The following is a 27,463-nucleotide window of genomic DNA, read 5'->3' as shown; positions in this document are numbered from 1 at the left end:
GGATGCAGCGCCCTCAAAGGATTTACAAGCCTGCTCCTTGGACCGGCCGGTTCTGGTTGAGGCATGAACCTGCTTCGGGCACAGGGCAGAGACCTTGGCGCTTGGCCATGCCACCAGTCTACTGTGACAATCCTTCATCGTTCTCTTGGAGAACCCGAGGCAGTTCTCGCAATCCCCTTCTTTGTGGTCCGGGTGAAGACAGTAGAGGCATTGAAGGTGTTTGTCCTCCACAAACCTGTTCCGCTGTCTGCTGCTGAGCTTGAAAAGGGAACTTCTTTCCTTCTCGTCTGCCATGGTGGTGCTGAGTAGGCCCGATGGCCTTCTGGAAACTTCGATGAAAACTCGACGATCCTAGCCCTTGAGGGGCAATGAAATATACTGACAACAGATCCCCACTTGTCTGTCGATGAAGAGAAGAGCACACAGGCTCTGTTTTTGGCAAAAAAGGACCTTTTCTCGAAAAAAGCACAAAAAGAGCAAAACTCAAGAACTCCCAACACTTGAATGTGTGGTAAAAATCTGGAGATGGCTTCCAGAGGAGGTGCTTAGGATGAGGGCAGTCATTGACTGGGGGCAGTATGACTCAGAGTACAGTGATTGGTTTAGAGGAGAAATACAGTTTGTAAGTGAAAGTGAAACAGTTTTTTTCCTTTTACTGAGGATTCCCGGCCTGGCGATGGGGAATATTCATGAGCATGTGAATCCATGCCAAACCCCATGCTGGAGAATGAACAATTCACAGCAGGTCTACTTTGACCAAGATAATATTCTATATTACCCTGGAGGAGGTTTCTCCTATGATAGAAACTGTAACCTGAAACAGTATTTTAAAAAAGTGTACAGAAAATATTGTTAGCTGGTAGATTGGTTTTATGTCTTATTTCCGCTTTTTGTAAGTCACCTAACAAAAAGACAGATGTTTTGGACGTTGCCTTGCCCGCCGCCGAAAACCCCACAACCTGCCTGCACCCCACTCTCCCCCCACACCCTACTCTTCACCTCGCACCCCACTCTCCTCCCACCCTCGTTTGCAGGATTTGTGTGAAATTGGGAGGTTTCATCCACCGAACCTCCCTGACTCAGCCCCCTCCTATCCCTCCCCACCAAAGACTCCCACCCAAATCAAAACACACACAGACACACCACAAACGCATGCACACACTTTACCCATTCTCCCCCGACGATGCTTTCGGGTCCTGGTCAGCCTGTCAGCCCCTGCACGCACTCGTGTGCAGCAGGGGCGTGACAGTCTTTCTAAATCAGTCTTTTTTTCAATCGTTTAAAAAAAACCTATTTTTATAACTTAAGACCGGTAGGTTTCAAGTTGTGAAGATCGCCGTTGACAGGCTGCAAAACCCAATCCCATCACTGTAATCTGGATGGTTTCTAGTGGCTCTTTTCTCCATGTATAGTTTTGTCACAAGACCTGTATGGCGGTCTGACTTCAGGCAACTTACAAAATCCATCACAGTTAATTGAGTTAGTTTGTTACTTCCAGGAAAATCAACTGCAGTTCAAGCACTGATCCGCTTTTCAAATGTAATAGTCGTCAGGATTCTTCTATGCTAGACACACTACACATGTTGGCAATAAGCAAAATATTTCTTAGAAGATGCTTTCAAAATACACAAGGTGCCTCAAGAGGATAGTTTAGGGGCAAAGCGCTGGCCTTGGAAACAAGATGATGCGGAGCAACACAGGTTCGGTCCCCGGGTCTGCACTTATAAACGTCTGGGTATTAAGCGCGTTATAAAAAAACAATTACAATGAGTGTCAGGCAGCTATGGGAAAACAAAACAATGGGCCCATGAAACTCACCTCCACGTGCCACTGCTTCCCCAGTGCATTAACAACACGCCCCTCAATGGGTCTCCGGCAAGCACCACAGATGGGAATACCCATCTTGTCATGACAGGGAAGGCAGTACAGCTCGCCTTTCAACTCCCGGGCCTCCACAGTCAGCTCCTTCCTGAAAAAAAACAGCACAACATAATTAAAAGGAACACAAATACAAGAGGAAAACCGAATACATCCTGTGTTGATGCCAAACTGTGTTCATATTTAAAGGTGAGGTAACTGGTGCATCACTAACACTGCTACCTGTAAGAATAGCTTCATTTGAGAAGGTACTAGAAAGCTAAAGACATCATGGTACAGAAGAATTACATAAAATGTCTTTTGGTTGGCATCAAAACCACACAGTGAAAATAAATGACATTCAATATAATGCATCATACTTAGGCCAGAGGGGAAAAGGCATTCTCCCCGGAGAAAGGCACTGATGACATGATCTAGCAATCCATGGACTCCTTGGGGCACCAATGAGCTATGGGACAGACACTTTGCCTGGGGATCATCAATCCATGATAGGGGCAAGGCACTTGTTGATCTATCAAAAACAATACCCTCATTGAAAAGAAAGGGCAGCAGAGGAAGATGGTCACTCTTTAGAAGAGCTCCACACGCCACTATCCGTTGTCACAGATGGCCTCAAGACCACATCGATTCTCCAAGACAGTTCAAGGGTTTTTATTGAAGATTCCGAGATCCCACAATAAGAGTGTACAAGAGGAGGTGCCATCCAAACACCCTAGTCTCACTTGGTTCTTTCCTTTCATGTTCTTGTACTCCTCGCCATAATGTTCTATCCTTCATCTCCCTGCCGTTCTCCTCCATTTTCTTCCTCCCACTGTCCTTAACCAGTCAGTCTCCCGCTCTTCCGCTCTATCCCTCCAATCGTACTACTTCTCTCTACTGCTTACCTCCACTCTGATATTACTCAATACTACTCTCTCTGCCCCTACTACTACCTCTCCCCTCTACTACTCTCTCAACTCCTCCAACTTCACTTCCTACACTCCAGTATGTTATGCTCCCACTTCACTAAATGCCACCCTTCTACACTCTTTCCAAAATACTTAGCTCCACCCCACCTTTCCAGTCACGATCCTTTAACTCTACTAGTCACCTTTCTCAGCTACCCTTCTCTATTCTCACCCTTATTGTCACTCACTCACCTTGCAGGCACTCGTATACCCAAGTACCAATTTCTCTCAGCAACCAATACCTCACCTCACCTTACTGACAAGCTTGAAAATCTTCCCTCTTGCTCCCTCCACCTGGTCTCTTCCTTCATCTCACCCAAACAACTCTCACTAACCTGTCTACACTGCCTCCTTTTATCCCCCCTCTGTCCCTGCCATTGACTTCCCCCCTCATCTGGTTCCCCATGCCAAAAGCTGGCTTCCTTTCCCCCAGCGTCCGAGTTGCAGTTGCCAGAACACATGTGCATTAAGCCCTGGACCATTTTCGTATGTTGGTCTTCCAGTGCTCGGTGATGGGGACGCACTCCAAGCACAATCAGTTTCAAAGTTTGTAGGTGCGCCAGTGACTAACAATCACAGCTATTTAAAGGTACAGTCAACTACAGCGTTCGTGTACAGAGCATCTGGTTTGCTGGTTGGACACAAGGACTGCTCCACGTTACTGTTAAGGATACAATTAGTTGCCCATTTCATATGCATGTTACTTAAAGCGACTGGATTGTTGGTTTGATGTGCTGATCTCTCTGTGCGTTCGGGTCTTTCGCTGGTTCCCTCCCGGTTGGGATGCTTGTTCTTTCCTGCACAGCTATGCCTCCTGGGTGATGTAGTCCTATGGGACAAGAAAGAAAGAAACTGGCCAGCATGCCTCACAACGGGTTCCGGGCAGGAAAAGGTTTTACTCAGTTCACTCAGCCGGGCACAAGTTCACAGAACGGAGACTGGGCCCACCCAAATCGCACATCCCATCCTCTGAGGCAGGACTGGCTTTGGTAACCCATGTGGTAGGCCTCCAGCCCCAGGTTGACATGGATCCCCATGCCTACTTTGCGGGCTCAGGCCCTTGACCCCGACACATCATATTATCATGAAACAATTACTACAAGACTTCAGAGATGAAAATAACTTTGATCCACTGACTATTGATGCAGAGGTGCAACAGGTTTCTCCCCAAGAAACAAAAATGGCAGAGCACTTCTGCCCAAGCTCAAAGAGAGAGAGAGGTTACTTACCAATTGGGATGAAGTACCCTGCTTATCCATAGCGATGATCATTGCAGTGGCAAAGGAGACTGGGTGAAGCCACTTGTGCCGTGATGCTGAGCCCTGGAGCGGAGAGGGCCAACTCCACCATGCCTAAATCGGAAGGCACTGCTCGACATATGGTGCCGCCTTTTGGTGCTGTGCCTTTAGGAGAGCTTATTATGAGGGACTCCTGCTTTCTTGTTGGTAACCACCCTGAAAATCCCCTTCCACAAGTCAGTGGGAGGTTACCCGAAAGACATGAAATGGGAACACTTAATACACATCTAAGAGAAGCTCCTACTTTAGGTGCACTGGACCACGTGGGAGAAAGCCTTTGTTACCGGCTTGAACACCAGGAGGGGAGTGAGTGGTTCTGCAGACCAGGCAGCAGCTATATGCTTGCCTTTCCTTGCACAAGTGTGAAAATCAAACCTATCAGCAGCAGTTCCCAAATGCAGACAGGAAGCATGAAAAGTTAACTGATCAAGTTACGGAATGCACAAACACGCTCAGCTAACACCCATTAGGCTAAGGGAGTATGGGAAGTCAAAATTAGGGGCCTACAAAGGGATTGGCTCGTTCAGAAAAGCATGGCTGTTATATGGGGGGGTTTGGCGAAACAAGCATGTGGCAAAGCATCAAGGAGGTCGACGAGAAAGGAAGGCGTAGAAGAAAGGAATAAGCAAAGGCCTCAAAAGGTACATGTATATGGGCGTCATTGAGGAGGCATGAGAGAGAAGGATGGGGGAACTATTGCCAGAACTCTGGGAAAGGAAGGTGGTGAGAATCCCAATAAAAAGCTAGAGAAATGAGGAAGTAGCCTCCAGTTTGCTTGTGGCTCTGGGCCTTGCTAAAAGGTGTGAGAAACCAGAGTGTGTCTCACCCGCTAGTTCCTGGGGATCTCCCTCTCAGGTGGCCAGGGCACGGCCATCGCCTTTGGATCCAGACCCTGGGGGAGGACCAGTGCAGAAGGATCAACAGGGTGAGGGGTCTTCGGGGACTGGGGGTGCGGCAGCCGTTGGTGAGATGCGCTATTACCCCATTTTTTGTTCATCTACCCCATCCTATTTTGTAGGATTCTCCAAGGTCCCACCCCCCGCACCCTTTTTTACACACACACACTAGGGCGAGGAAGAGGGTGACCGATAGCAACAAGACCAACTCTCCTACATCATAGCGGACATGTCCCGTTAATTGGGTCAGGCAAAGTCAGGCACTTGACTTCAAGTGCATACACCTGATACCAATTAGCTCTCCTCGCACGGGTAAAAGGCAGAACCTAAAAACACACTCTGAGCAAGGCAGAACACGAGTACAAGCAGGACATCCGGGGCAAAGGCAAACCTACTGGAGCAGAACAACGGACCAAGGGACAAGAGCAGTGGGTCGAAAACCCCAAGAATTTCCTACTGGAGGTCGTTGCCTCTGACAGGCCACGAAAGACACATGGGGAAGGCTGCATTGGGTTTCAAGGATGCCAGCGACCCTTCCGGGTGACCGGCAGAGTTGGGGAGACGAGGCCAAGCCTGTGGTACTAACCTTGACTCATAAATTGGAAATTGTAAAACCAAGAAAGAAACACACACAGCCAGTGAGTTGGCAAGCGACCTGAGAGACCAGTGTGTTAAAGAAAGTTTGAAGTGGAAACATATCACAAGTGAAGGCTGCACGCGTGTGGATGAGATGCAAGGAAAGGCAGACATGTGAATGAACTTTGAAGTAAAGACAGCTGTGGAATCAGCAATACTGAATAAAGGAGTGGTCCGGCAAAAGGAAGTAGCCCACTCGAAAATCTCAGTGAAAGGTGTATTGTTTGCAACGATAAAGTGAATGAAGTACAAAAGCAAAGTAAGCAGAATTACCTCCTAGAGAAGGGAAGAGTGGAAGTTGAATCTTGAAATTTTAGTTGAAGTGGTTCGGCAGAGGTCTGTACAGAAAGCCACGCACATTTGAAAGTCTTCGCCACCCGAAAGTGGTCTGAGCCCGACTGAGGGAGACCCGAAGTGTAATGAGCTTGGGGAAAGGAGCCCGTTTGCAAATTTTGTTGAATTTTGTGCTGAAGGAGTCAGAGCCCGACAGAGTGGGACCTATGTGAACTTTGTGTTGAAATTGGTAGGGAGATTTATCATTATTGTGCTTCATACCCTCTCCTAGTGAGACCCCCAGCACTTTTTGCTGGACTTCTGGACCTTTTTCCTTCAATCCTGAATAAGTGGAGCCTTTTTCCAGTCATTATGGGCTCTGTCTTTTGGAACTCTATCCTTTGTAAATCTACCTGTACTATGGAGACTGTTTGTTACATAGCTCTTAAAGGCATCTGTGTTTTACTACTGCCGCACACGGCTCTTTATGGGCAGTATTGCTGGGGACCTCTAGGGTCCTCCTTTAAGGTTCTTTTCCTATATCCTTAAGTAAACTGCAGTTCTTAAGGATAGAGCGATACTTAATATGTAATACTTCATATGATTTTGGGGTCTAAAAAAAATAAAGAAACTGGGCTGGACACACCATACATAAACAAACAACTGTGTATGAAAGAAATGTAAACTGTAAACTGTTTTACACGTCTTATAGTGAGGCAGTGAAAATAATAAGTTACCTGCAATGCCGGCGTTTTTCTTATGTTGGTGTTATTAGACCCTCTGGATATTTGTTTAATGTTGCTTGTGTCCTTCTCCATTGTTTATTCTCTAAGCCGCTTTGCCCTCCATTTTGGCAATTTCTAAAAGTTGCCGATGCCCATAGTACAAAATGGAGCATGTTGGTTCCTCCCAATCTACAGGGGGAGCAGGATTGGTACTGAGGTGATTTTACCTCAGCTGGCCCGAGGGCCCCCCTGCAGAGTATGGTTGGAAGATCCCAAGAGTTCGAGTAGGTTAGGCGCGCAAAAAACAGGAAGAGAGTGCGTGAGGGACAGGGGCAAGCGGGTCGTTCCGATCCCCTTGTATATATTGCGGAAGCCGCTGCCAGGCCGGTCCGACCTGGTTTTAGTCCAGCCGAGGTGTCACTATCAGGGCGTAGGAGCGAATTGCGGCAGGTGTTTGGTCCGCCACATTAACTGCAGGCCCCCGAGGTCGAGTGTGTAACTCCCTTGTGGCAGCTTTGCCTTGGAGCTGCGTTTTGATCGTGGCAACCAGGCCATTTCAAGGTAGGAGGAGAGAAGGCTTAGTGGGAAAGCAGAGCCGCACTAGAAGTCCGTTTTATTTGTCCGAAAGCAGGGGTCTGTTTCGGCTCAGTGTAAGTAGCTGCCTGTTGAGAGACATTAAGTTTAACGTCTGTCATACATGGCCTACTCCGATTTGTGGGGAGATGTTGTAAGAGCAGTGCTATTTTCAGGAGAGCAGTGTGTGAGGCCGGGATATGGGAAGAGCCTCCATCTTGTGCAAGACACTGGTGTCCATTATTCCTGTGTGGGGGGCTTGTTGTGTGTTATGCATCACTCCTTTGCCGAGCGGACGTTTCGTTCTATTGTGGCTCGCCCTAATTTTTTTTTTTATGCTGTGCTTGAAAAGAGGAATACTTCCAAGTTTCTTTTTTCCGCCTTCTCGTTCGAGTTTACAGAGAATATTACGGGAATTTTGCTCTAGAGAGGGTTTCCTGTTCTCCAAGCTTTGTTTGCTCCGTTTCTGAGGAAGGACCACTTGCCCCCTGTCTTGGCCATTCCTCTCTGTCTATTTTTCACTCCCTCTTATTGAGCTGGCATCTCCTCCCCGGTAAGATTTTCCATGGAGCACAGGAGGGTAGGGGTAGGTTTCTTCCCTAGCCGAGGATTGCAAATAAGTGACTCAGCGCAGATAGCAGAGAAGAAATCGTAACACTCCCAGCCTTGAGTTTTCGATGGTCCCCAGTAGGTCTCTGGCTGGATTTCCATACCATTGGTACAACATGGCAGTAGTGTGGACCAAACTACCTCGGGCACCTTTGGTGAGCTTTTATTATGCTCCGCGCCCTTCAGGAGGTCAGACTATTTAGGTGTGGCCCATCCTAGAATTCAGAAAGTCAGCAGCTGTTCGTGGGTTCGTCTGTGGTTTTGAGCGTTTGTGATGAGCGGGTGTGGTAGACTGCAGCTACCATGGGGCACTCCAGAGGGTTTTAATAACTTTCCAAGTTTGAATGCTACACACATGTGGGAGCAGAAAACATGCTCCATAAGGGACAACATGAATTCTACTTTGTAAGCCATATGGTTGTCAAAATTATTAGGCCAGTGAATTAAATGAATTGTGGTGTTCTGGGTCTCAGTTACTGACTGTGTCCAGTCTGTACCCACTTGACAATATTAGTGTACCTGGTTCATGTACTATGTCATTTAAATGAAATGTAACACTCACTAGGACGGTGTTAATTTCTTGTGTCCTGTTGCCTCGAGACTAAATCTCTCCTGAGAAGTAGGAGGTGATGTGGCATATGATGAAACGACTTGCATAAACACATTTCAGGTTTAAGCCATGAGACCCTGTGCCTAGCTAGGGTTGCGTTTTTGGATTTAAAAGACTTGCCAGGTGAAGAAACCATCTCTAGAACCTTGAATTAAGCTCACGTTGCACTAACCACTTATTTTCCTCCCTTTAAGTGACTTTTCTATATGTGTTTGCAGAGTAAATGCATTACCGTATGACCTGTTGAAAAACGCAGGAGTGCACAATTACCGATAATACGATAACCTTGTCTTTTCCCTTTCTAACGTTGCTACAATTGTAACTGCAAACGAACACAAAAGTGAAAGTGGCCTTTGAAGTGTATTATCTAGTATTCCGGAGTGTTCTAACGTTAACTGTCTGAAGTAGTAAACGTGATTCTGGTGTAAATATAATAAATATATATCTTTTAAACAAATATATGTATAAGTGCTTCTTTGCTGTGTCTGTCTAATTAAGATTCGGAGTGCTTACCTACAGCTCACATCTTCCTCTTAAGATAAGCCTGACTGCTCTGCCCCACTACTACACTACTGAGCTAGTACAGACTGATGAATCTAAGTGATTTGCATGCGGCAGAAACTACCGCGGGCAAAACGTTCGCATGAGAAAGGTGCGAACTACCAAAAGTTAGCACCTTTCTCATGCAAACACACATACCTTCTCACACCCACACACACAACACACCCATAACACCCCCCCACCCACACCCTCAGCACACCTCCAACCACACCCCCAACATAAACAAACCCCACTTACCTTCATCTTCACGCTGGGTTCCTGCAGCGCCAGTTCCCTTTCACTTCTGTGATCGGGAACCAGCGCTGCAGGGTCCTTTCTTTTCTTTCTCTTTTTTTTTTAAAGGAAGGGTGCGGGGGTGTCCCCCACAGCCCCCGCTCACTATACCATAAATTACAGTGAGCGGGGTGATGCGGGGGACAGGGACTGCCTTACTCTGTGTGGTCTAACGTGGGGAGGAGAGCTGATTCAGCCACCTTTATTTTTTTGAAAACTGATTTTTCCTTTGCATACATTTCTCCTTTATACACTTTTTTGTACTTGTACAAGTGATAGGACAGGCATTAGGTTTTGTTAGCATAGGCCATTTCTATTTGACAGACTCCACTAGGACTGTTTTGTTTATTGTATGATGGTCGAGACTACTCCCTTCTTAGTTATAGGGCAGAGTAGGACTTTTCCAACTCCAAAAACTTCAATAAAGGTTTTACAAATTGTACTTATTGTGGCTGTGTCATACTTGTGATACCATTCCTCCACTACAAAGGCAGACTTGGAATGGATGGGTTGACCATTCTCTACTTGTGCATATTATAGTGGACCTAAGACCACAGCAGCATATCTCCCCATCATATTCAAAATACAAAAGAAGGTGTCAAGAAAGCAGGAAGTACAAGTAGGACACTTCACCCAGACATGTTGAGTGGAAGAAAGGAGTCCTGAGAATCCTTCTAAGGGGGTGATCTGTGCAAGACCTTTTTGAGTTCTTTAAATTTGTTTTTTCTTCCTTTTTTGTCAATCCTGCAAATATTCTCATAAATCTTGTTGAAGTTCAATTCTGGTATTGTGACTTATGTGGAAACCATGCAACTTTGTGGCAGACGCCAGTGCAATTTACCATAAGTAAAAGAGCAACTTCCAAATAGTTCAAATATTTCTCCTGACATCTGGTGAGTCATAGGGCATGATCTGTGTTTGAATGTTCATGGTTTGCTTTTTTCCCCTTTCTTTTATGAATTAAGATGGGCCACTCTACTATGGCAGATGTAAGTATTACTTTGTGTGTTATCAGTTGACCTCCAACTTAAATGCTTGTTGAAACACTTATGTACATCACTGCCACTATTTTATGTAAAAAGTAAACAAGCTGCTCAACATGTGTTTTATAACCAGGGGAGAAATATATCTGTTAATCCAGAAGTAATCTACTTTGTTTGAATGTCCATCCCTATTGTCAAGGCCACACTTTCAGACATATACAGGGGTGTGGTTTATCTGCCCGACTACTTGATGTTAGATATAGAAATGTACCAGTAAGATCACCATTCAACCCTGTGGTGATATTCTCAACTGATCCGAACTTAGACTACAACAAGTATGTAAATAGAGCTCTTCTCTTCTTCTTTCCCGGTCTCTGTTGCTGCCCTAGAAAAAGTCTCAATATCTTCCTAATGGGCATTCAAAAGATCAAAGCCGAACTCCTCCCCAGCTGGTATTCCAGAAGAACAGGCCATATCCAGAACCAGGACATAATAAAGGAAAAATTCAGAGCTTTGAGAGTGCCATGGCTGCTAACAAAATAACATTAAAATAAAATTTAAAAAACGAAAGTCGGTAGAATGAAATCAGAAATCCAAACACTAAAAAAGAGATGAAAGAGATCGGATGACCGTACAGAACGGATGACTGTACAGAGCAGATGAGCGTACAGAACGGATGAGTATACAGAGCGGACGTGTATACAGAGCGGATGAGTACTTAGGCAGACAGGAGTACATGCGCGGGGTAGACTGGAGTACATGCATATGGAATACATGAGAGCATATGTGGGGCACACTGGAGAATGAGGGATAGACTAGAGCACGCAAGGCGGACTAGAGTGCCTGAGTGTGTCGAGCAGACAGGAGTGTGTAGGGCAATCTTGGAACGCCTGAAATGAATAAAAATTGCATAGAACGGACCTGATCGCATAGAATTGCGTGACGTACATAATATGCTTTGGAATGCAGGAAACATTTGAAAGGGCATATATCATACCACACCCCACGCGTACTCTCTTCTTTACACCACCACTCAACTAGAACACAGAGATACTATGACACCATTCGGTACAACTGTTCTCATATCAACATCTCCCGCTCACTCCCCATCACTCTAAGTAAACATTGCTGGTTTCACACCCCCCAGCCAGGCGTTCTCCTCAGGCCTAACGCAGCCACACTCGGTCTGGATAAATCCTGCCAGAGCGAACACATACTCCTGATCTCTCAACCACCACATCTACCGCTAAGAAGCAGCTACCACACGAATGCCGCACCAGCTGCACACATACCTGGTGCGCACACGCACCTTTGAACTCTCTCTACTGACCCGAACTTCGGTTCCCAAGGGCGTTCAACCTACCAGCGCCTTCAGACCATACCAATGGTATATAAGGCGCTATATAAATGCAAAATAAAATGTATTCTTAGTCTCCGTCCTGGGGTGCTCGTGTATGCAGTGTGCAAAATCTATCAAAAAGGTACAAAAACTGTGAAGCAAAACTCAGAGCGTGCAGGCAGCCAGTCTAAATATGCTCAAGTAAGAGCATTTAGACATTCTAATTTGGGGACCACAACAGACGGTCTTGTGTTTGCGCCAGTGTAAAAATATATATAATTTGAAAGCTCGCAGCGTGCACAAATAAACACCAATTTAACTATTTTGGAAGCAAAACTCAAAGACCACAAAGGCGTAGACCCAAGATCTGATTGTATGTCATTTACAAAGGCAAGGGGGGGTTCAGATGATTTTGCATGTTCTTAAACAGTTAGATATTATTATTCCAGGGTACTACACCTCGAGTTCAAATAAACTGTTAAAATAATAAATGCACACAGATGACCAATAAGACAAACTAAAAGCTCCACAATGCCAATAACCCATCATCTTCAAACAATTAATGATTGAAATCCGAAAAGGGTGAAACGTGGAGGCCATTAGAAAAACAGAATTAACACCACCCATGAATACTCAAAAGAAACTGATATACAACCAAAGAAATACCTGGCTTCAAAAGACCGACACTTCAGAAAATGAATATCAAATATGGTCTCTTCTAAATGTGGTTCTCTCCCGTGTGATAAACATACAATTTCTATGATGTCACAATGCTGCACTATTCGGGAGCCAGAATCCCTAAACATGAAATTCTGCCCCCTTGCTTTCTTGCTCCCCTAAATTTTGTGCCGACTTTCTTGCTTTTTTTACTTCTCTTTCGTGGCCAGAGGGACTTCTTCTGAATAGTCCCATGCACCTATATGGTGCACCTATATGGTTGCCACTGGAGTGCTAATGCATTGTTTAAGCCCTACTTCAGGTCATTTTGTTTTGGACCATACATTTTTCTATCTGCTCCCCGAGGCACAGCCAAAATGACAATTTTACTGATGTACGCTCATCCTAGGCTCGCTTAGGCATGCACCTTCTGTTTTAGCTTAAAATACACTGTTTTAAAGTCCCCCAGACTTACCAATCTTCATTCAGTGTTGGTGGGCCAGAGTGGTTTGTGGTTTTTCGGGCCATCCTAACTGGATGGGGGGCAAAATCTTTGTGTGTTGCCTGGTGATGTTATTGGAGGAATGACATAATCCATTCCCCGCAGGGGCTGGTCTATCAGTGGGAGACCCTGCGCACTCCCCAGAGATTCTGTAACTGAACTCATCGAATCGCGCTTATAAAGATGAGTTTCTGCTGAGGACCAGGTGTGGCCATGCTGGTACTTGTTCACAGCTTCTTTGCTGTTCATGGAATCCTATCCTGGCCTCCTCCTTAACCCCCTGCAGTCCTCCTTGGGGATGGACATCCTCTTTGGAGTGCAGAGGGGTAGTGTGGTGCACAAAGGCCAACTGCCCTGGGGTCACATGGTGTGACTAAAACCCCTGCATCACCTTGATGATCCTATCCATCAATGTGAAAGGCAGACCTTCACTAGCACCCGCCATAACAGTAGACGAGGCTGGCTTCACAGATCTCTCAGTGGACAATCTATTTGGAGATGCTGAGGACTAACAATGGTATCATCTTGAGGATGAGCGGTGAAGCCTGGAGTGGGACCTGCAACTGGGCCTTTATTTGTAGGAATCCCACAACGATGACTTTGCCCCTCTCGACTGACTTTGACAGTAACACATTATCAAAGGCATTATATATATATGGGATACATTACTCACCGTAATCGTATTTCTGATGCTTGTATCTGCTTAGATTCACATGCTGTGCATAGGCCGACATCTAGTGGAAGCTGCAGAGTATTACAGTGTTGTTTTCGAAACTGGAAAAGGGACATCGACAGGACGTGCCAGTAATACTATCGCTAGTGTGACGTCCACTTTAACCATGATCCCTCACGCGTCGGGGTCCCTCAGATTCTTATTTTTCTGACATGAGGTAGCATGAGGTGTAGTGTGAGGACAGTTGTATCCAAGCAGATACATATCAGACAAGCTCATCAGCATCCATGCGCCTTCTCTCAGAGGGGAGGAAGGGTGGGTCGCATGTGAATCTAAGCAGATACAAGCATCAGAAATACGATTAGGTGAGTAATATATCCCTTCTGAGGCTTGTGGAATCTGCTTAGATCACATGCTGTACATAGATGAGCGAGCAGTGGAAGAAGGAGGTGGGATGTGAGAAGATTCTTGAGCGGATAAAAGTCTTAGAACCGCTTGTCCCACTTGTGCATCTGTCTTGGAATGAGTGTCAATGCAGTAGTGCTGAGGGAAAGTAGGTATAGAGCTCCATGTAGCTGCTTTGCAAATACTTTCTAAGGGGACATTTCTAATGAAAACTAGAGTGGCTCCAGTACCTCTAGTGGAGTGGGCCGTTGACGTAAAAGGCAGTGTCTTATTTGATAGGGAATAGCACAGTTACATACATCTGACTATCCACCTAGAGATGGCATTTTTTCGAGATGCAATCTCCTTCTTTGCCTGGCACTATGGAGACAAACAGTTGATCTGTTTGCTTAGCAGTCTGGTCTTGTCTACGTAGTAGAGGACCGCCCTCCTCACATCTAGTGTGTGGAGTTTTACCTCAGCAGAGCTTTTGGGTTCTTGGAAGAAAGCCGGTAGCTCAATAGACTGGTTTACATGGAATTTGGAAATTCATTTAGGTGAGAACCTAGGGTGAGTCCGTAAAACCAGTTTGTCCTCATGTATAGTAAAGAAAGGATCCTGCACTGACAGAGCTTGGATTTCACTGACCCTTCTTATGGAGGTTATGGCTACTAAGAAGGCAGTCTTATAAGTCAGGTGTTTGAGACTAGACTTGTGCATAGGCTCAAAGGGTGCTCCCATGAGCTTAGCCAGTACCACATTAAGGTCCCAACCTGGCGGTGGGTTAGAATGCATAGTCTCCCCTTCCTACACTTTGTTCACCCAGCTGCCTTCTCCTTAACCCAGAATTATGGAAAACACTCCATTTAAGTTTTGCTCTAAGTGCAACCGTAAATTCCCCTGGGTAGACACACATTTAGTTTGCAACTTGTGTCTCCCGAGAGACCACGTTGAAACGTCTTGTCGAGCGTGCAGGCTCTTCAAGCCTAAGACGTTGAAAGACCGTTCCACTAAGTTTTGGGCCCACTACGCCAGGCAACTCGAGGCCATGGAGGTAGAAGGAGCCTTCAGCGATGGCAGCGACTCCGCACTTTCGGACGGCGAGGGCACCTGAGTAGCTTTAGCTAACCAAGCGCAAGCCCCCGACCCCGTAGGACAGGCCGGCGGCCATGTTGTGGGGACTACACCCGGCGGCGGCAGCGCTTCAAAAGCACACACCACAAAACATACAAGCCCCAGTCGACATTCGACAGATGAGTCGAATACTCAACGTTCGACACCCTGTGAACGGTCCACTGAGTCCCGGGCCTCTGGGCAATCTTGTTCAAGATCGCCACACGACAGGGCTAAGACATCGAAAGACGGCAAGCGTGTCGCACGAAAAACACCTTCGGTCGTTCGTCTGCGGATGAAGCCTTGGACCCCACACTCGAAGTTCGACATTCTTCAGCTAGTAAAACGTCAGGCTCCAAAAAGTCTGTTACACACTCCTCTGGGCCCCAGGGTGGGGAAAACACCATAAAAAATCCTCTAAGACCCCTCATAGGGACAAGAGTCCTACTAGGGACAGGTCTTCACAAAAGGGAATTTTATCCAAGCCCATAGAGAAACCAAAGGACTCTAGGCCAAAGCTTATACCTCCTACTAATGAAGATATGGGCATTCCCGACACTGTAATCCCAAATTCAAAGGCATGGTCTTCGCAGGATATCGACAGAGCTATGCAAAGAATGACCTTTATGGCAAATTTCTTTGAAAAAAATCCAGATTACCTTCAAAGTTTTCAGTCTACCCCTCCTACCTCAGCCCCTTCTGGCTCTCAACCCTCTGCCGCTCTACCCCCTACTAAGAGGGCTCACTCTGATTTCCCCGCACAGGGCAGAATTATAGAGCTATATGACCATGAAATAGATCCAGAAGACCAGGACGATCTTTCATTCGTGGAAACATCTGACCCTCAACTTATTGATGAGGACACAGACTAACTGTATTATGGGGACGATGAGGACGCAGACCAGGAGGCGAATCAGCCACAAAGACCGTTCATGGGTCCTCAATGGCTAATTACGCACCAGACACTCCATCTTCATAGGTAATTCCACCACCACCTCTTCTCTCAATCACAGTATCAATGTCAGTCTCTCTTTCAATGTTCGGACTCCCTACAACAGTTGGGTTAGCAGTCATTCATTTTAACTCCCAGAGAATGCTAAGGATGGCCCAAGCAAGGGGACCCCCACTGCTACTAGTCGCTGCAGACAGTGCCTCATTAAGAGAATGAATGTATGGAAAAAAAGTTGCGAGTGTTCTGTTACCACCACTTTACCAGCACATTACTGCACTGCCGTACTCAAGTTTGGCAGTAAGGTGGAGGTTGCACCTCCAACAAAAAGATGGAGCTAAATCCCTTACTGCCAAAAATCCTAGGATGTACCATAAGGAATTACCACTTGCAGTAAATCTGCAAAACATCCCCATGCAATCCTACGAACTCCAAAAAAGGGGACCAACACCACCATACTGCCACTTGTAATCCTGTAGTAACTCCACAGGCCTGAGAGAAGGTAAATCGCAATCGAATTTGGCGATAAAGCATTGGATTTATCGAAGATTTACCACCAAACATGTAATGAGGTGCTTAGACGCTGCCTTACCAACTTGATTCTTCTTAAACTTAGCCCTCTTCTCCACCTGAGCACTGCAGTGCTTTTCGGATCCTTTTCCTTTGACACTCTTGGACTTGTGAGGCCAGAGCTCCTTTCCAAGCCTCAGAAAATATCAGACATGCAGGTCATGTAACTTAGCTCATCGATTTGACCTAACAGAAATGCACCCAAGCAATGAATTGGAATGGATACAGAACCACCATTACTAGCACAACTAAAATCCACACACAAGTGTTCCAGTATGTGGCTATGAGGGAATAATATGCTCCTAACAGTGGGAGAGCGTGTGCAAGCTGGCCTGACCGGACAAAGTGAGCACACTCAATAACATAGGAGGGTCATGGGCAATGCCTCACATTACTGCACAGGTTAGCTTGGGCCTTGCCAACATCGTGCATTCCATTTCAAATGCACCAACATTAACTGAATGCGCATAACATTTCAGATATGCTCAAGAATCACTTTAGTGAATCTTCATTTGGAGATGTGACTAATCATGCTCTGAGGTGCATCCCCTTTGTTTTATTGCGCATTACCTTTCTGCAAACATTCCATCAATCCAGTTTAACAGAAAGGAAAAATGCTGAAATAAATGTGTGTGCAAAATTCAAATACTAGATGTTGCCAAATTAAGTTAATACAATTATGCCACCCCTCTCTAAATATATTTGTGAAAGATTCTGCCAGTGAGCACTTTTAGTCGCAACATTTCATCATGTTGTGGTTGCAAATGAAAACTACAGTTCCAGCGTTTCATAACTTACATTCTGTGATGGAGTATGTTACTAAAACATAATTCTGACATTATAAATGCTCCAAAATAAACCCCACAGAAGAACCCCCAGACTCGAGACCAGTGCCCTCCACCTTCTCTCAACCCCTCGCAGTCATTTACCCCTTTATTCCATACACCTGAAGGCAGACCTCTTTCTACAAGTTAGATTCCTTTTCCACAGATGCTCATGCTGCATGGAAGGTCACTAGGTTAAGCCCATGGACAAATGGAACCTCATGCATCTAGTGTATGTGAGCCTCATTTTCATCAAGAACAGGATGGAGCAGGAACCTCTCGTGAAACACTTTAGAGAACAAGGTCATACCTTTACAGACCTACATTGGGTAATTCTAAAAAAGAAGGTTAGAGGAACTTCACAGGAGGATATGAATAGAAATTCTTTACATTTGGAACAAAGGCTGGTTTTCTTAACTAAAAGCCACCGGATTGGGCTAAATGAGTCTGGTGAGTGGCATAATGTGACATAGATGAGTAAAATGGTTCGGTGCATCTGTCATGCTCTATTGTCCGTTAGTCTCTCCCTGTAAAAACAAAGGTGTATATTGTGGTATGACATACATTACTCACTGTAATAGCATTTCTGATGATTGTATCTGCTTAGATTCACATGCACCCACCCTTCCTCCCCGCTCGGGTGGAAGGAACATAGACGTCTTACTACTTTTCTCTCTTTTATGTACTCACTCACGATAGTCATTAGGCCCCCTCATGGCAGAAAAAATACTATTGTGAGTGAGTACATAAAAGAGAGAAAAGTAGTAAGACATCTATGTTCCTTCCGCCCGAGCGGGGAGGAAGGGTGGGTGCATGTGAATCTAAGCAGATACAATCATCAGAAATGCTATTACGGTGAGTAATGCATGTCTTCTGATGCTTGTTAATCTGCTTGGAATCACATGCTGTCCATAGACTAGCGAGCAGTACCCAAAGTTGCAGGTGGGTTGTGAGAAGGAACATTAGTGAAAATATGTCTTAGTACAGCTTGTTCCACTTGAGAATCAGACCTAGAATGAGTGTCTAGGCAATAGTATTTTGTAAAGGTGTGTACAGAACTCCAGGTTGCCGCTTTGCAAATGGACACTAGGGGAACATTTGCAATCAATGCTATGGAAGCCTCAGTGCCTCGAGTAGAATGTGCGCTAGGCTGGAAGGGCAGTTCTCTCTTAGCAAGAGTGTAACAGAGTGTGATGCAGTTGACAATCCACTTTGAGATGGCTGATTTAGAGACAAGATCCCCTTCTCTGCCAGCTGACACTGAAACGAAAAATTGGTTTGTTTTTCTCAGTGGTTTGCGCACATCTAATGTGTGCAGGGTCCTTTCGGCCACGTTAATAGGGTTCTGGAAGAAAGTAGGCAGTTCTATTGATTGGTTCACATGGAACTTGGAAATAAATTTAGGCGCCAACTGATGGTGAGTGCGCAGAACCACCTTATCTCTATGGACTGTAACGAAAGGGTCTAGTACTGAAAGGGCCTGTAGTTCACTAACTCTTCTTATAGAAGTGATGGCCACTATGAAGGCGGTTTTATATGTAAGATCATTGAGACTGGATTTATGCATAGGCTCAAAGGTAGACCCCATAAGTCTAGTCAATACCACATTTAGGTCCCATCCAGGAGCCGGGTTAGAAATGGGGGGATTAATTGTTTTAACCCCTTCCATGAAAGCCTTAATAACTGGTACTTTCGACCACCACACCTTCTGTTGTGATGGGGTGTAGGCTGAGGGTGCAGCTAGATGAACTTTCAGGGAATTCAAAACCAGAACTGAGTCCAGTAAGTGAGTCATGTACAACACAATGTGTGTTGGAGAGCAGTCAGTGGGATTGATGCCCTTGGAGTTGCACCAGAAAACAAAGCTTTTTCATTTACTGGAGTAGCAATATCGAGTGTTAGGTTTCCCTGCCTCCCTAAGTATGTCTATGCATCTCTAAGGGAGTTCTAGGTGCTCGAACTCTATGACCTCAGGAGCCAGGCCGCTAAGTTCAGGGTTTGCGGGCATGGGTGAAGTGTTTCTCCCTTGTCTTGAGATAACATGTTGTACGGACAAGGCAGTTTCATTGGGGGAGATGGGGACATCTCCATCAGATGGGAGAACCAGGGTTGGCGGGCCCACATGGGGGTCATCAATGTTATGGTGACTGGTTCCTGGTGCATCTTGTGTACAATCCTGTTGAGTAGGGGAGTCGGGGCGGAGGGGGGGAAGCGTAAACAAATTTCTCTGACCATGTTATCCAGAGACCGTTCCCCTTGGATCGGTTCTGGGGGTACCTGGAGGTGTAATCTTGGCATTGAGCGTTCTCCAGAGAGTCCATCTATGGGAGGCCCCATAGCGCGAAAACGTTGGAGACTATGTCTTCGTGAAGACGCCTTTTGTACTCGATGGGCTGTGGGAAGTCTCTGCTGAGCACGTCCGCCAGAAGATTCAGTTGTGTGTGCCCTCTCGCTTGTTCAGGTAGTACAGGGCCGTGGTGCTGTCTGTAAGGATCAGGACTGTCTTCCCCTGTAACTGTGTCTGAAAGGCTTTTGGTGCTTTGAATACAGCTAATAGCTCCCACAGATTTATGTGGTTGGATGCTACTACTGGGGACCACACGCCGTGCACGGTCTGCTGAAGCAGGTGAGCCCCCGCATCCTGTGAGAGATGCGTCTGTCGTAAGAGTGGCTTCTACTGCGGGGGTGGTGAAGGCTTTCCCCCTTCAAGAGGTTTTCCCTCGACCACCACTGCAGAGAGAGAACAAGGGCTGGCGAGACAACTACCAGACCCTTCCCATTGTCTGCTGGCCTGACACCACTGGCTGTTGAGGCACTCTTGCATGGGGCGCATGCGCAGACGCACGTGAGGAACTAAGTAAATGCAGGACGCCATCCTTCCTAACAGTCGCATGGCCTTTCGTACCGTCACCTCTCGACCGGCTACATACTGAGGGATCTGAAGCAGCATGTTCTGAACCCTCTCGTTGGAGAGGAAGACAAGGCTGTCTTCTGTCTGAATCAGAGCCCTTAGAAACTATTTGACTTGACTGGGGTCTAAGCTGGACTTCTTCTCGTTGATTGAGAACCCCAGGCTGAATAAGAGGTCTATCGTCTTTTGTGTGTTCAACAGGCATGTTCTGTAGGACTCCCCGGTTATGAGGCAGTCGTCGAGGTAAGTGTAAACCAGGACAGATTCTCTGCGCAGGTGCGCTGCTTCCACTGCCAGTACCTTAGTAAACACCCTTGGTGCAGAGGCAATGCCGAAGGGGAGTACTTTGAACTGATAGTGCTTATATGAACCTCAGGTATTTTCTGTGCACCGGCAACATTGAAACATGAAAGTATGCATCTTTCATGTCCAATGTTGCCATGTAGTACCCCTGTTTCAGCAGAGGGATTACTTCCTGCAACGTAACCACACAACATTTTTGAGGTTTGACAAATTTGTTCGCTGGGTGCAAGTCTAGCACAGGGCGCATGGTGAGATCCTTTTTGGGTACAAGGAAGTACACTGAATAAATACTTGTTTACCTGTAGAATAGGGACGACTTCAATGGCACTGTTTTCCTGCAGGATCTTGACCTCTTGCAGCAGGATGCGTAGGTGTTCTGGCATCAGGCGTCTTGATTTTGGCGGTCTGAATTGAGGTGGTGGGCAACATTCTATGCAGTACCCGTGGGTGACAGTTTTGAGCACCCACTAGTCAGTCTGTTGTTATCCCCTCCCATGCATGAAGGAAAGATGTTAAACACCCCCCGATCGGGTTGGCATGGGAGGAGACTCGGATCTGAGGGTCATTTCTGACCTGTGGCCAAAGAGCCTCTGGGAGTGGAGCTCCGGCCTCTACCCTTTCCACGCCGCTGTCCTCTAGGTGGATAGTTGGTGGTGGTGTTAGATCCTTGACCAGAATAGTTGTTTCCCGAACCCTACTGGTTCTGAGGTGAGCAAGATTGCCCACGAAAGGTCCGACGAGAGCAGCCCCTCTCTGTTGTGAAATCCTCAGGGTAATCTGTTGTAAGGACTTGAGAGTCTCATGTTCTTTCTTGGCTGTCTCAAGTGCTTCGTCCACTGCCTTGCCGAACAAGTTGACTTCTTCAACTGTTTTTTTATCAGGGCTGCTGCCTGGGTTTCAGGTTTAAAACCAGAGTTCCATAACCAGGCATGCCGCTTCAGTAAGGTATCCTGGGTCAGGGTTCAACCCGCCGTCTCAGCGGCGTCTAAAGTGTTCATGATTCACTTGCTTGCCTTCTGAGACAATTGAGAGCAACTTAGCCTGCACTGGTTCAGGTACCTCCTGAAGGCCTTCTTGCAGCAGGTTCCACTGGACGTCTGCATAGCTAGCCAACAGAGTGGTGTTATTGGCTATTCGGTGGAGAATGCAGCAGCAGTCGTGACCCTCTTTCCCAGAGCATACAACCTCTTGGATTCTTTATCAGGCGGTGCTTCACCTGTAGACCGGGGTACACCTGCCCTTTTCTAGTGGTAGTAACTACTAGTGAATCCAGAGTGGCATGGCCCTTGATGTAAGTGGGGTTGGTAGGAGAAGGGCGAAACAACTTCTCTACCCTGGGATTAATTGCTCTTGTATGAGCTGGTGTCAACAATGAAGGCGCCAGTTTCCTCTTGATGGAATTCAGCAAAGGAATGGCCTGGCTGGCAGGAGCATTTTCCTTCGGTATGTCTTCTACAAACTCCCAATCCGGCGAAGCCTCCTGTGTGGCGATCTGAAAATGCACAGCAGCCTTTTTCAAGATGGTGTTAAACACCATCTGATCATCCACAGGTGAGGCTTGACGGACTGGAGTGGAGTGGAGAGGGGGTGTGGGGAATCCATACCCAGGGCGTCAGGGTCCGGGGTAGGAGTACGGACGCCCAAGGTTGACAATCAACCTGATGGCTGTCTTCTGAATTCTCCATTGGATCCGCAGGGTCATCAATATTGTCCCCGAAGGGAGCATCATCTTGTACATAGGTGTCCACAGGGACTTCGTCATCTGTAAGGGCATAAGTATATTCATCAAGAGGATCATCAAAGGTCCTCTGAAACTTGGCCATAGGAGTAAAAGGAAGGTCCTCACGAGGCCTTTTGAGAGCAAACCTCTCAGAAAAAGAGACATTTCTTTAGTCTGTCCATACACCCCTCAAACTTCTCTGGTTTATCTTCATGGACCAGAGAGGAGTCCAGGAGAGGAAAGGGGTCATTTGACTCAATTCTTCTGTAGAGCATTGGGATGTGGCTCCTAAAGCATCGGATAGAGGCACAGGGCTCTCAGAATAGTCCTTGCGAAGTTCTGGGCATTGTGACGTGTCTCTCGGCGTGTCTCTAGGCCGTTCCTTCTGTTTCGACGTCCCCTTCGCCTGTTCCTTATGTCTAACTGCCGAAGCGATCCTTGCGATACTATCGCCGAAGTTCGGGGTAGTAGGGAGGTGTGTGGGGTGGGCCGGTGGCTGCATGGTGGATTTCGGCGCCACTCGGGCCTTAAGCGGTGTCAGCGATTTCTCCTGCAGCGTATCGACGGCCGCATGCGTTTTGGTGCTAGTGCTCTTTACTTTGGATTGCCCAGCGCATGCCGCTGCTGCGGTTGCGGGGAAGTTTGCCAATCATAAAGATCAGCGGAACCCGTCAAGTATCCGACAGGTCCGTTAGCACTTTGGAACACTTCGACTGTACCGCCGAAGCAGAACCTTGGGTTGTGTGTTTAGTGTGGAACTTTGTGCGTCCTTGTCGCCAGGTTTCTTCCCCATAGCATGACTCGCGTCGTGCCTATCGGGGTCGGGGACGGACGCTGCAGATCGAAAACTCTCCGCTGTTAGGTCAATGGCCTCCGAAAGAACAAGTTACTTACCATATCTGGTAACGTTCTTTCGATGGGATGTTGCTCCGATGTATTCCACATCTATGACAGGTAATGTCCACAGCTGTGCTGCTTTGGAAAATTTTTGGCAGAGGGCGTCCTGCGTCGATGGCATTGATCCGGTGTCCCTCGAGGGCCTCCGTCAAGGGTCGACGTCACCGGATGTTATATATAGGACGCACGGCGCCCATAGCCTCAGTTGTAGTTTTTTCCCAGATCGTGTGGCACCAATCTCCTGCCAGTATGACTGCAGATAGCCTTGGGAAACGTATGCTGCAATCGCATAGGAAATTCAGTAGAGGGACAGGCTGGGAGGGCGATGTGGAATACGTCGGAGGAACATCCCATCGAAAAACGTTACCAGATATGTTAAGTAACTTGTTCTTTGAGGGGATTGTGTCCTCCGACGTATTCCACATCTATGACAGACTCCCAAAGCAGTACCAATTTATGGAGGTGGGAAAAGAATTTACAATTTTAGAATTTTAGAATGCCCAATAAAATGGCTGAATAGAGGACTGCCTTACCAAAGGCCAAATCCTGCCCATGGATGGAGTCCAAGGAATAGTGTCTCACAAAAGTATGGACAGAGGCCCATGTGGCTGCTTCAAAAATATTGCGAATAGGAACACCCCTCTGTACAGCAGTGGAGGCAACCACACCCCTAGTAGAGTGAGCTCGTAAGCCTACTGGAGGGACCTTTCCCGCCAAACGGTAACACTCAGAGATCGTCAAAATGATCCATCTGGACAAGGTCTGTTTGGAAACAGCCTGACCCAAGCGCCTTCCAGCATAACCAACAAAGAGCTGATCGTCCACTCTGACCAGGGACATACATAGATAGAAACTCAAAGCTCTCCTAGGATCCAACCTATGGAGCCTCTCCTCTTCCTTACCAGGATGTGGAGGAGGATAAAACGCCAGAAGAATCACCTTCTGGCTCAAATGGAATTACGACACAACCTTCGGAAGAAAAGAAGGCCGCACCCGCAGGACAACCCTGTCCTTATGGAACACAGTAAAGGGTGGCTTGGCGGAAAGGGCCTGCAACTCACTCACTCTGCGTGCCGAAGTGACCGCAACTAAAAACACAGTTTTAAAAGACAACAGCCTCAACGGACAAGAGTGTCCACAGGGCTCAAACGGAGATCCCATTAGGAACTTTAAAACTAAATTCAAATCCCATCTCAGCACCTGGAAAGTCGACGGTGGAAACACATTAGTTAGCCCTTTTAGAAACTGGGAAATCAAAGGAATTTTAAAATAAGACCATTCCTCAGACGAGCGCTTAAATAGGGACAGCGCCGCCAGGTAACCCTTAATGGTACCCACTTGTAGGTCCTTGTGGGCTATAGAAAGTAAAAAAGACAAAACCAAAGGAATGGAACATTGGATAGGATCCACATTCTGTACCCTGCACCAGTCACAGAGCAACACCTCCATCACGTCCTCGGGGAGGTCCTAATCCTTATATCTCAATCTTTCAGATACCAAGCATGAAGGCTGAGAGACTTGACCTCTGGATGGATAACCCGACCCTCCTCCCGTGAGAGCAGATCGTCTCTGTAGGGAAGACGGCGTGGAGAGCAGATGGACATGTCTAGAAGGTCCGGGTACCACGCTCTCCTGGCCCATGCCGGAGCAATGAGGATCATTCGGGAACCGAACCTCCGTAACCTCCGCAACACTTGGGGAATGACGGGGACTGGAGGAAACGCGTACAGCAGTGGGAAGGACCACTCCACTATGAACACGTCCCCTAAGGCTCCTCTTGGCGGAAAATCCCACAAGCAGAATCTCTTGCACTTCCGGTTGACACTGGTGGCGAAGAGATCCACTTGCGGGGTTCTCCAAAGGGCAAAGATCTCCAAAATAACTTCCTGAGCCAGCTCTCACTCGTGGGAGACTGTGCTCTGCCTGCTCAGAGCGTTCGCTGCCGCGTTTTCGTCTCCGGCCAGATGAACTGCCGAGATCGAAATTTCCTGCTGGATGGCCCAGAACCAGAGCTGCATCGCCTCCCTGCACAACGGGAGTGACCCTGCCCCCCTTTTCTGTTGAGGTAGTGCATGGCCACTGTATTGTCCGTCATAATCAGGACATTCTTCCCCCGCACAGATGGCAGAAAAGCCTTCAGGGCTAGCTTGACGGCCCTCAGCTCTAACAGATTGATGTGGAGTCTGGACTCCGACAGAGACCAACGTCCGCAGGCTGTCAGCTCGTTGGCATGAGCACCCCATCCTGTGAGGCATGCGTCCGTTACGATCGTCACCTCCGGCCATGGTTGCCAAAATGGTGCTCCCTTCATCAGTTTGCCTTTGTCGGTCCACCATAGAAAATCCTGGGCGACCGAGGTCAGAAACTGAACGGGGTCCGACATCCTGCCGGAGAACTGCGGCCACTGCATCTTGAGAGCCCACTGCAGGGATCTCATCCGCAGTCTGGCCTTTGGCACCAGCAGGATGCCATGTGGCCGAGCAACCTCAAGAAATCGAACGCCGGGAGACTCTGGCCACGTTGAAACTTGACCGCCATCTGCAGAATGTGATGAGCCCTCACCTGGGGAGGTGAACACTGCCCCAGGGATGTGTCGAGCACTGCTCCGATTTATTGGAGCCGCTGGGTAGGTGTCAAATGTGACTTATGAGGGAGAAGCCCAGCTTGTGAAGGGAGTGGCAGGTGACGGACAGATGATCCAGGGCTTGCTCGGGAGAGCGCGCCCTGATCAACCAATCGTCCAGGTAGGGGTAGACGTGAATCCCCTCTTTCCTGAGATATGCTGCCACCACCAACCCCAGCTTGGTGAAGACCCTCGGGGCAGAGGTCAATCTGAACGGCAGGACTTGAAACTGAAAATGCGAGTCGGGTGCGTCAATAAGTAGCAGGGGTCACTACTGGATGGGCGGTATTTCTTCGGAAGCGACTTATTAACTGCCGGTAGACTCTCCGGAGCCATCCAAGCCGCCGCCACCCTCTTCTGCAAAGCCATGTGAAACGGCAATACTGGGTCAGTGGGCGGACCCTGATCCAGGATGTCTGTCAAATCATCCTAAGTAAAATCAACAGGTGGAGCAGACAACCCCAAGTACTCTATCACCCTTGACATGAGACACCGATAGGAGGAGTCCGCATGCGCCCCAGGCTCAGGTCGGCCAAACTCCACCTCCGGAGAGGTGTCAAGACCACTGGCGTCATGCAATGACTGACAGAGTTCCACCATCTGACTATGCCCAGACAAAACATCATCAGGGACTTCAGGAGGCACAGACAAGGCCATCTCCTGATCAGATATTTCATCCACCTCTGAAATGTCTTGCAAAGGCTGGAAAAATTCCAATCTAGGAGGAGGAAACAAATAGGGCTTAAAAATAGGCCTCAGACTTACTGGTAGCCTTCCTCGGAGGTTCCACAGCCCTCCGGAGCACCTCTGTCAAAACCTCCACAAACGGCATTGAGGGCGCCGATGGAATCGCCATCGACATCGACGGAGGCAACGACAGCGTTGACGACCTCTTCAAAGGCAGAGCCCGGAGAGAGTCCTTCGATGGGCACGGCGCCAACGGCTATGACGATCTCCCTTGTCTGATCGGGACCTCAGCAGCTCCCGATGATCGCGCTGACCGCCCGAGCCCGAAGGCGTGCGAGTGGTGGACCGAGCCAGTTTCCCGCCAGCTGCTTTCGAAGGCGCGGCTGGAACTGTGCCTTACGATTCAAAAATTGCCATCATCTGCTGGCGGAATGAATCCCATTCGGCGGGCGACGAAGACTTGGTGGGACAAGTCAACCGTCTGGTGGAGTCCTCCCGTCGATGAGGATGGGGAAGGCGACTGGTGACAGCGCTTCCTAGAATGCCTCGACGAGGCAGAGGAATGGCGGGAACCACTCCTAGACCGAGACCCGCTGGATTTTCGCTGACGCGGAGAGTCGCCCCTCGAGTCATTGGTCGAAAGCCCAGCGGACTTCGATTTACGGGGCTTAGACACCCTACCTACGTTCAATTTCCCCTTATGCTCCCGCAAGGCATTAGACGTCAGGGACTGGCAGTTATCGCAGTCTTCGGTGGCGTGGCTTTTGCCGAGGCACCAGAGGCAGATGTCGTGCGGGTCCGTGATGGACATCTTCGAACTGCAGTCCCGACATTTTTTAAAGCCCGACTTCGGGGTATTAGAGGAAGACAAAGACATTGTTTTCAAAGAGAAGAATCGAGCAAGCCGAGATTCCGAAGCAAACACGTTTGCAGAAAAAACAGAACTGAGGCTACGGGCGCAGTGCGTCCTATATATAACATCCGGTGACGTCGACCATCAATGGGGGCTCTTGAGGGACAACGGATCGATGCCATCGACGCAGGACGCC

At 47.7% G+C, this 27,463-nt stretch overlaps 1 protein-coding gene across 2 annotated transcripts in view; it reads right to left on the bottom strand.

Annotated features, from left to right (window-relative positions):
• Positions 1 to 27,463, bottom strand: part of LIMS2 (LIM zinc finger domain containing 2) — a 589,342-nt gene that overhangs the window by 246,605 nt on the left and 315,274 nt on the right. For both annotated transcript variants that reach the window (XM_069617874.1, XM_069617873.1), the window contains exon 6: positions 1,819 to 1,969. In XM_069617874.1, the coding sequence (XP_069473975.1) occupies positions 1,819 to 1,969 (151 nt within the window). The remainder of the gene's footprint in view (positions 1 to 1,818; positions 1,970 to 27,463) is intronic.

The sequence above is a fragment of the Ambystoma mexicanum genome, chromosome 10 (genome assembly GCF_040938575.1).
Source record: "Ambystoma mexicanum isolate Mex_15411 chromosome 10, UKY_AmexF1_1, whole genome shotgun sequence".
In the NCBI taxonomy this organism is placed as follows: Eukaryota; Metazoa; Chordata; class Amphibia; order Caudata; family Ambystomatidae; genus Ambystoma; species Ambystoma mexicanum.
The sequence above is the reverse complement of the archived record's forward strand: the minus strand, read 5'-3'. Positions and strand labels throughout refer to the sequence as shown.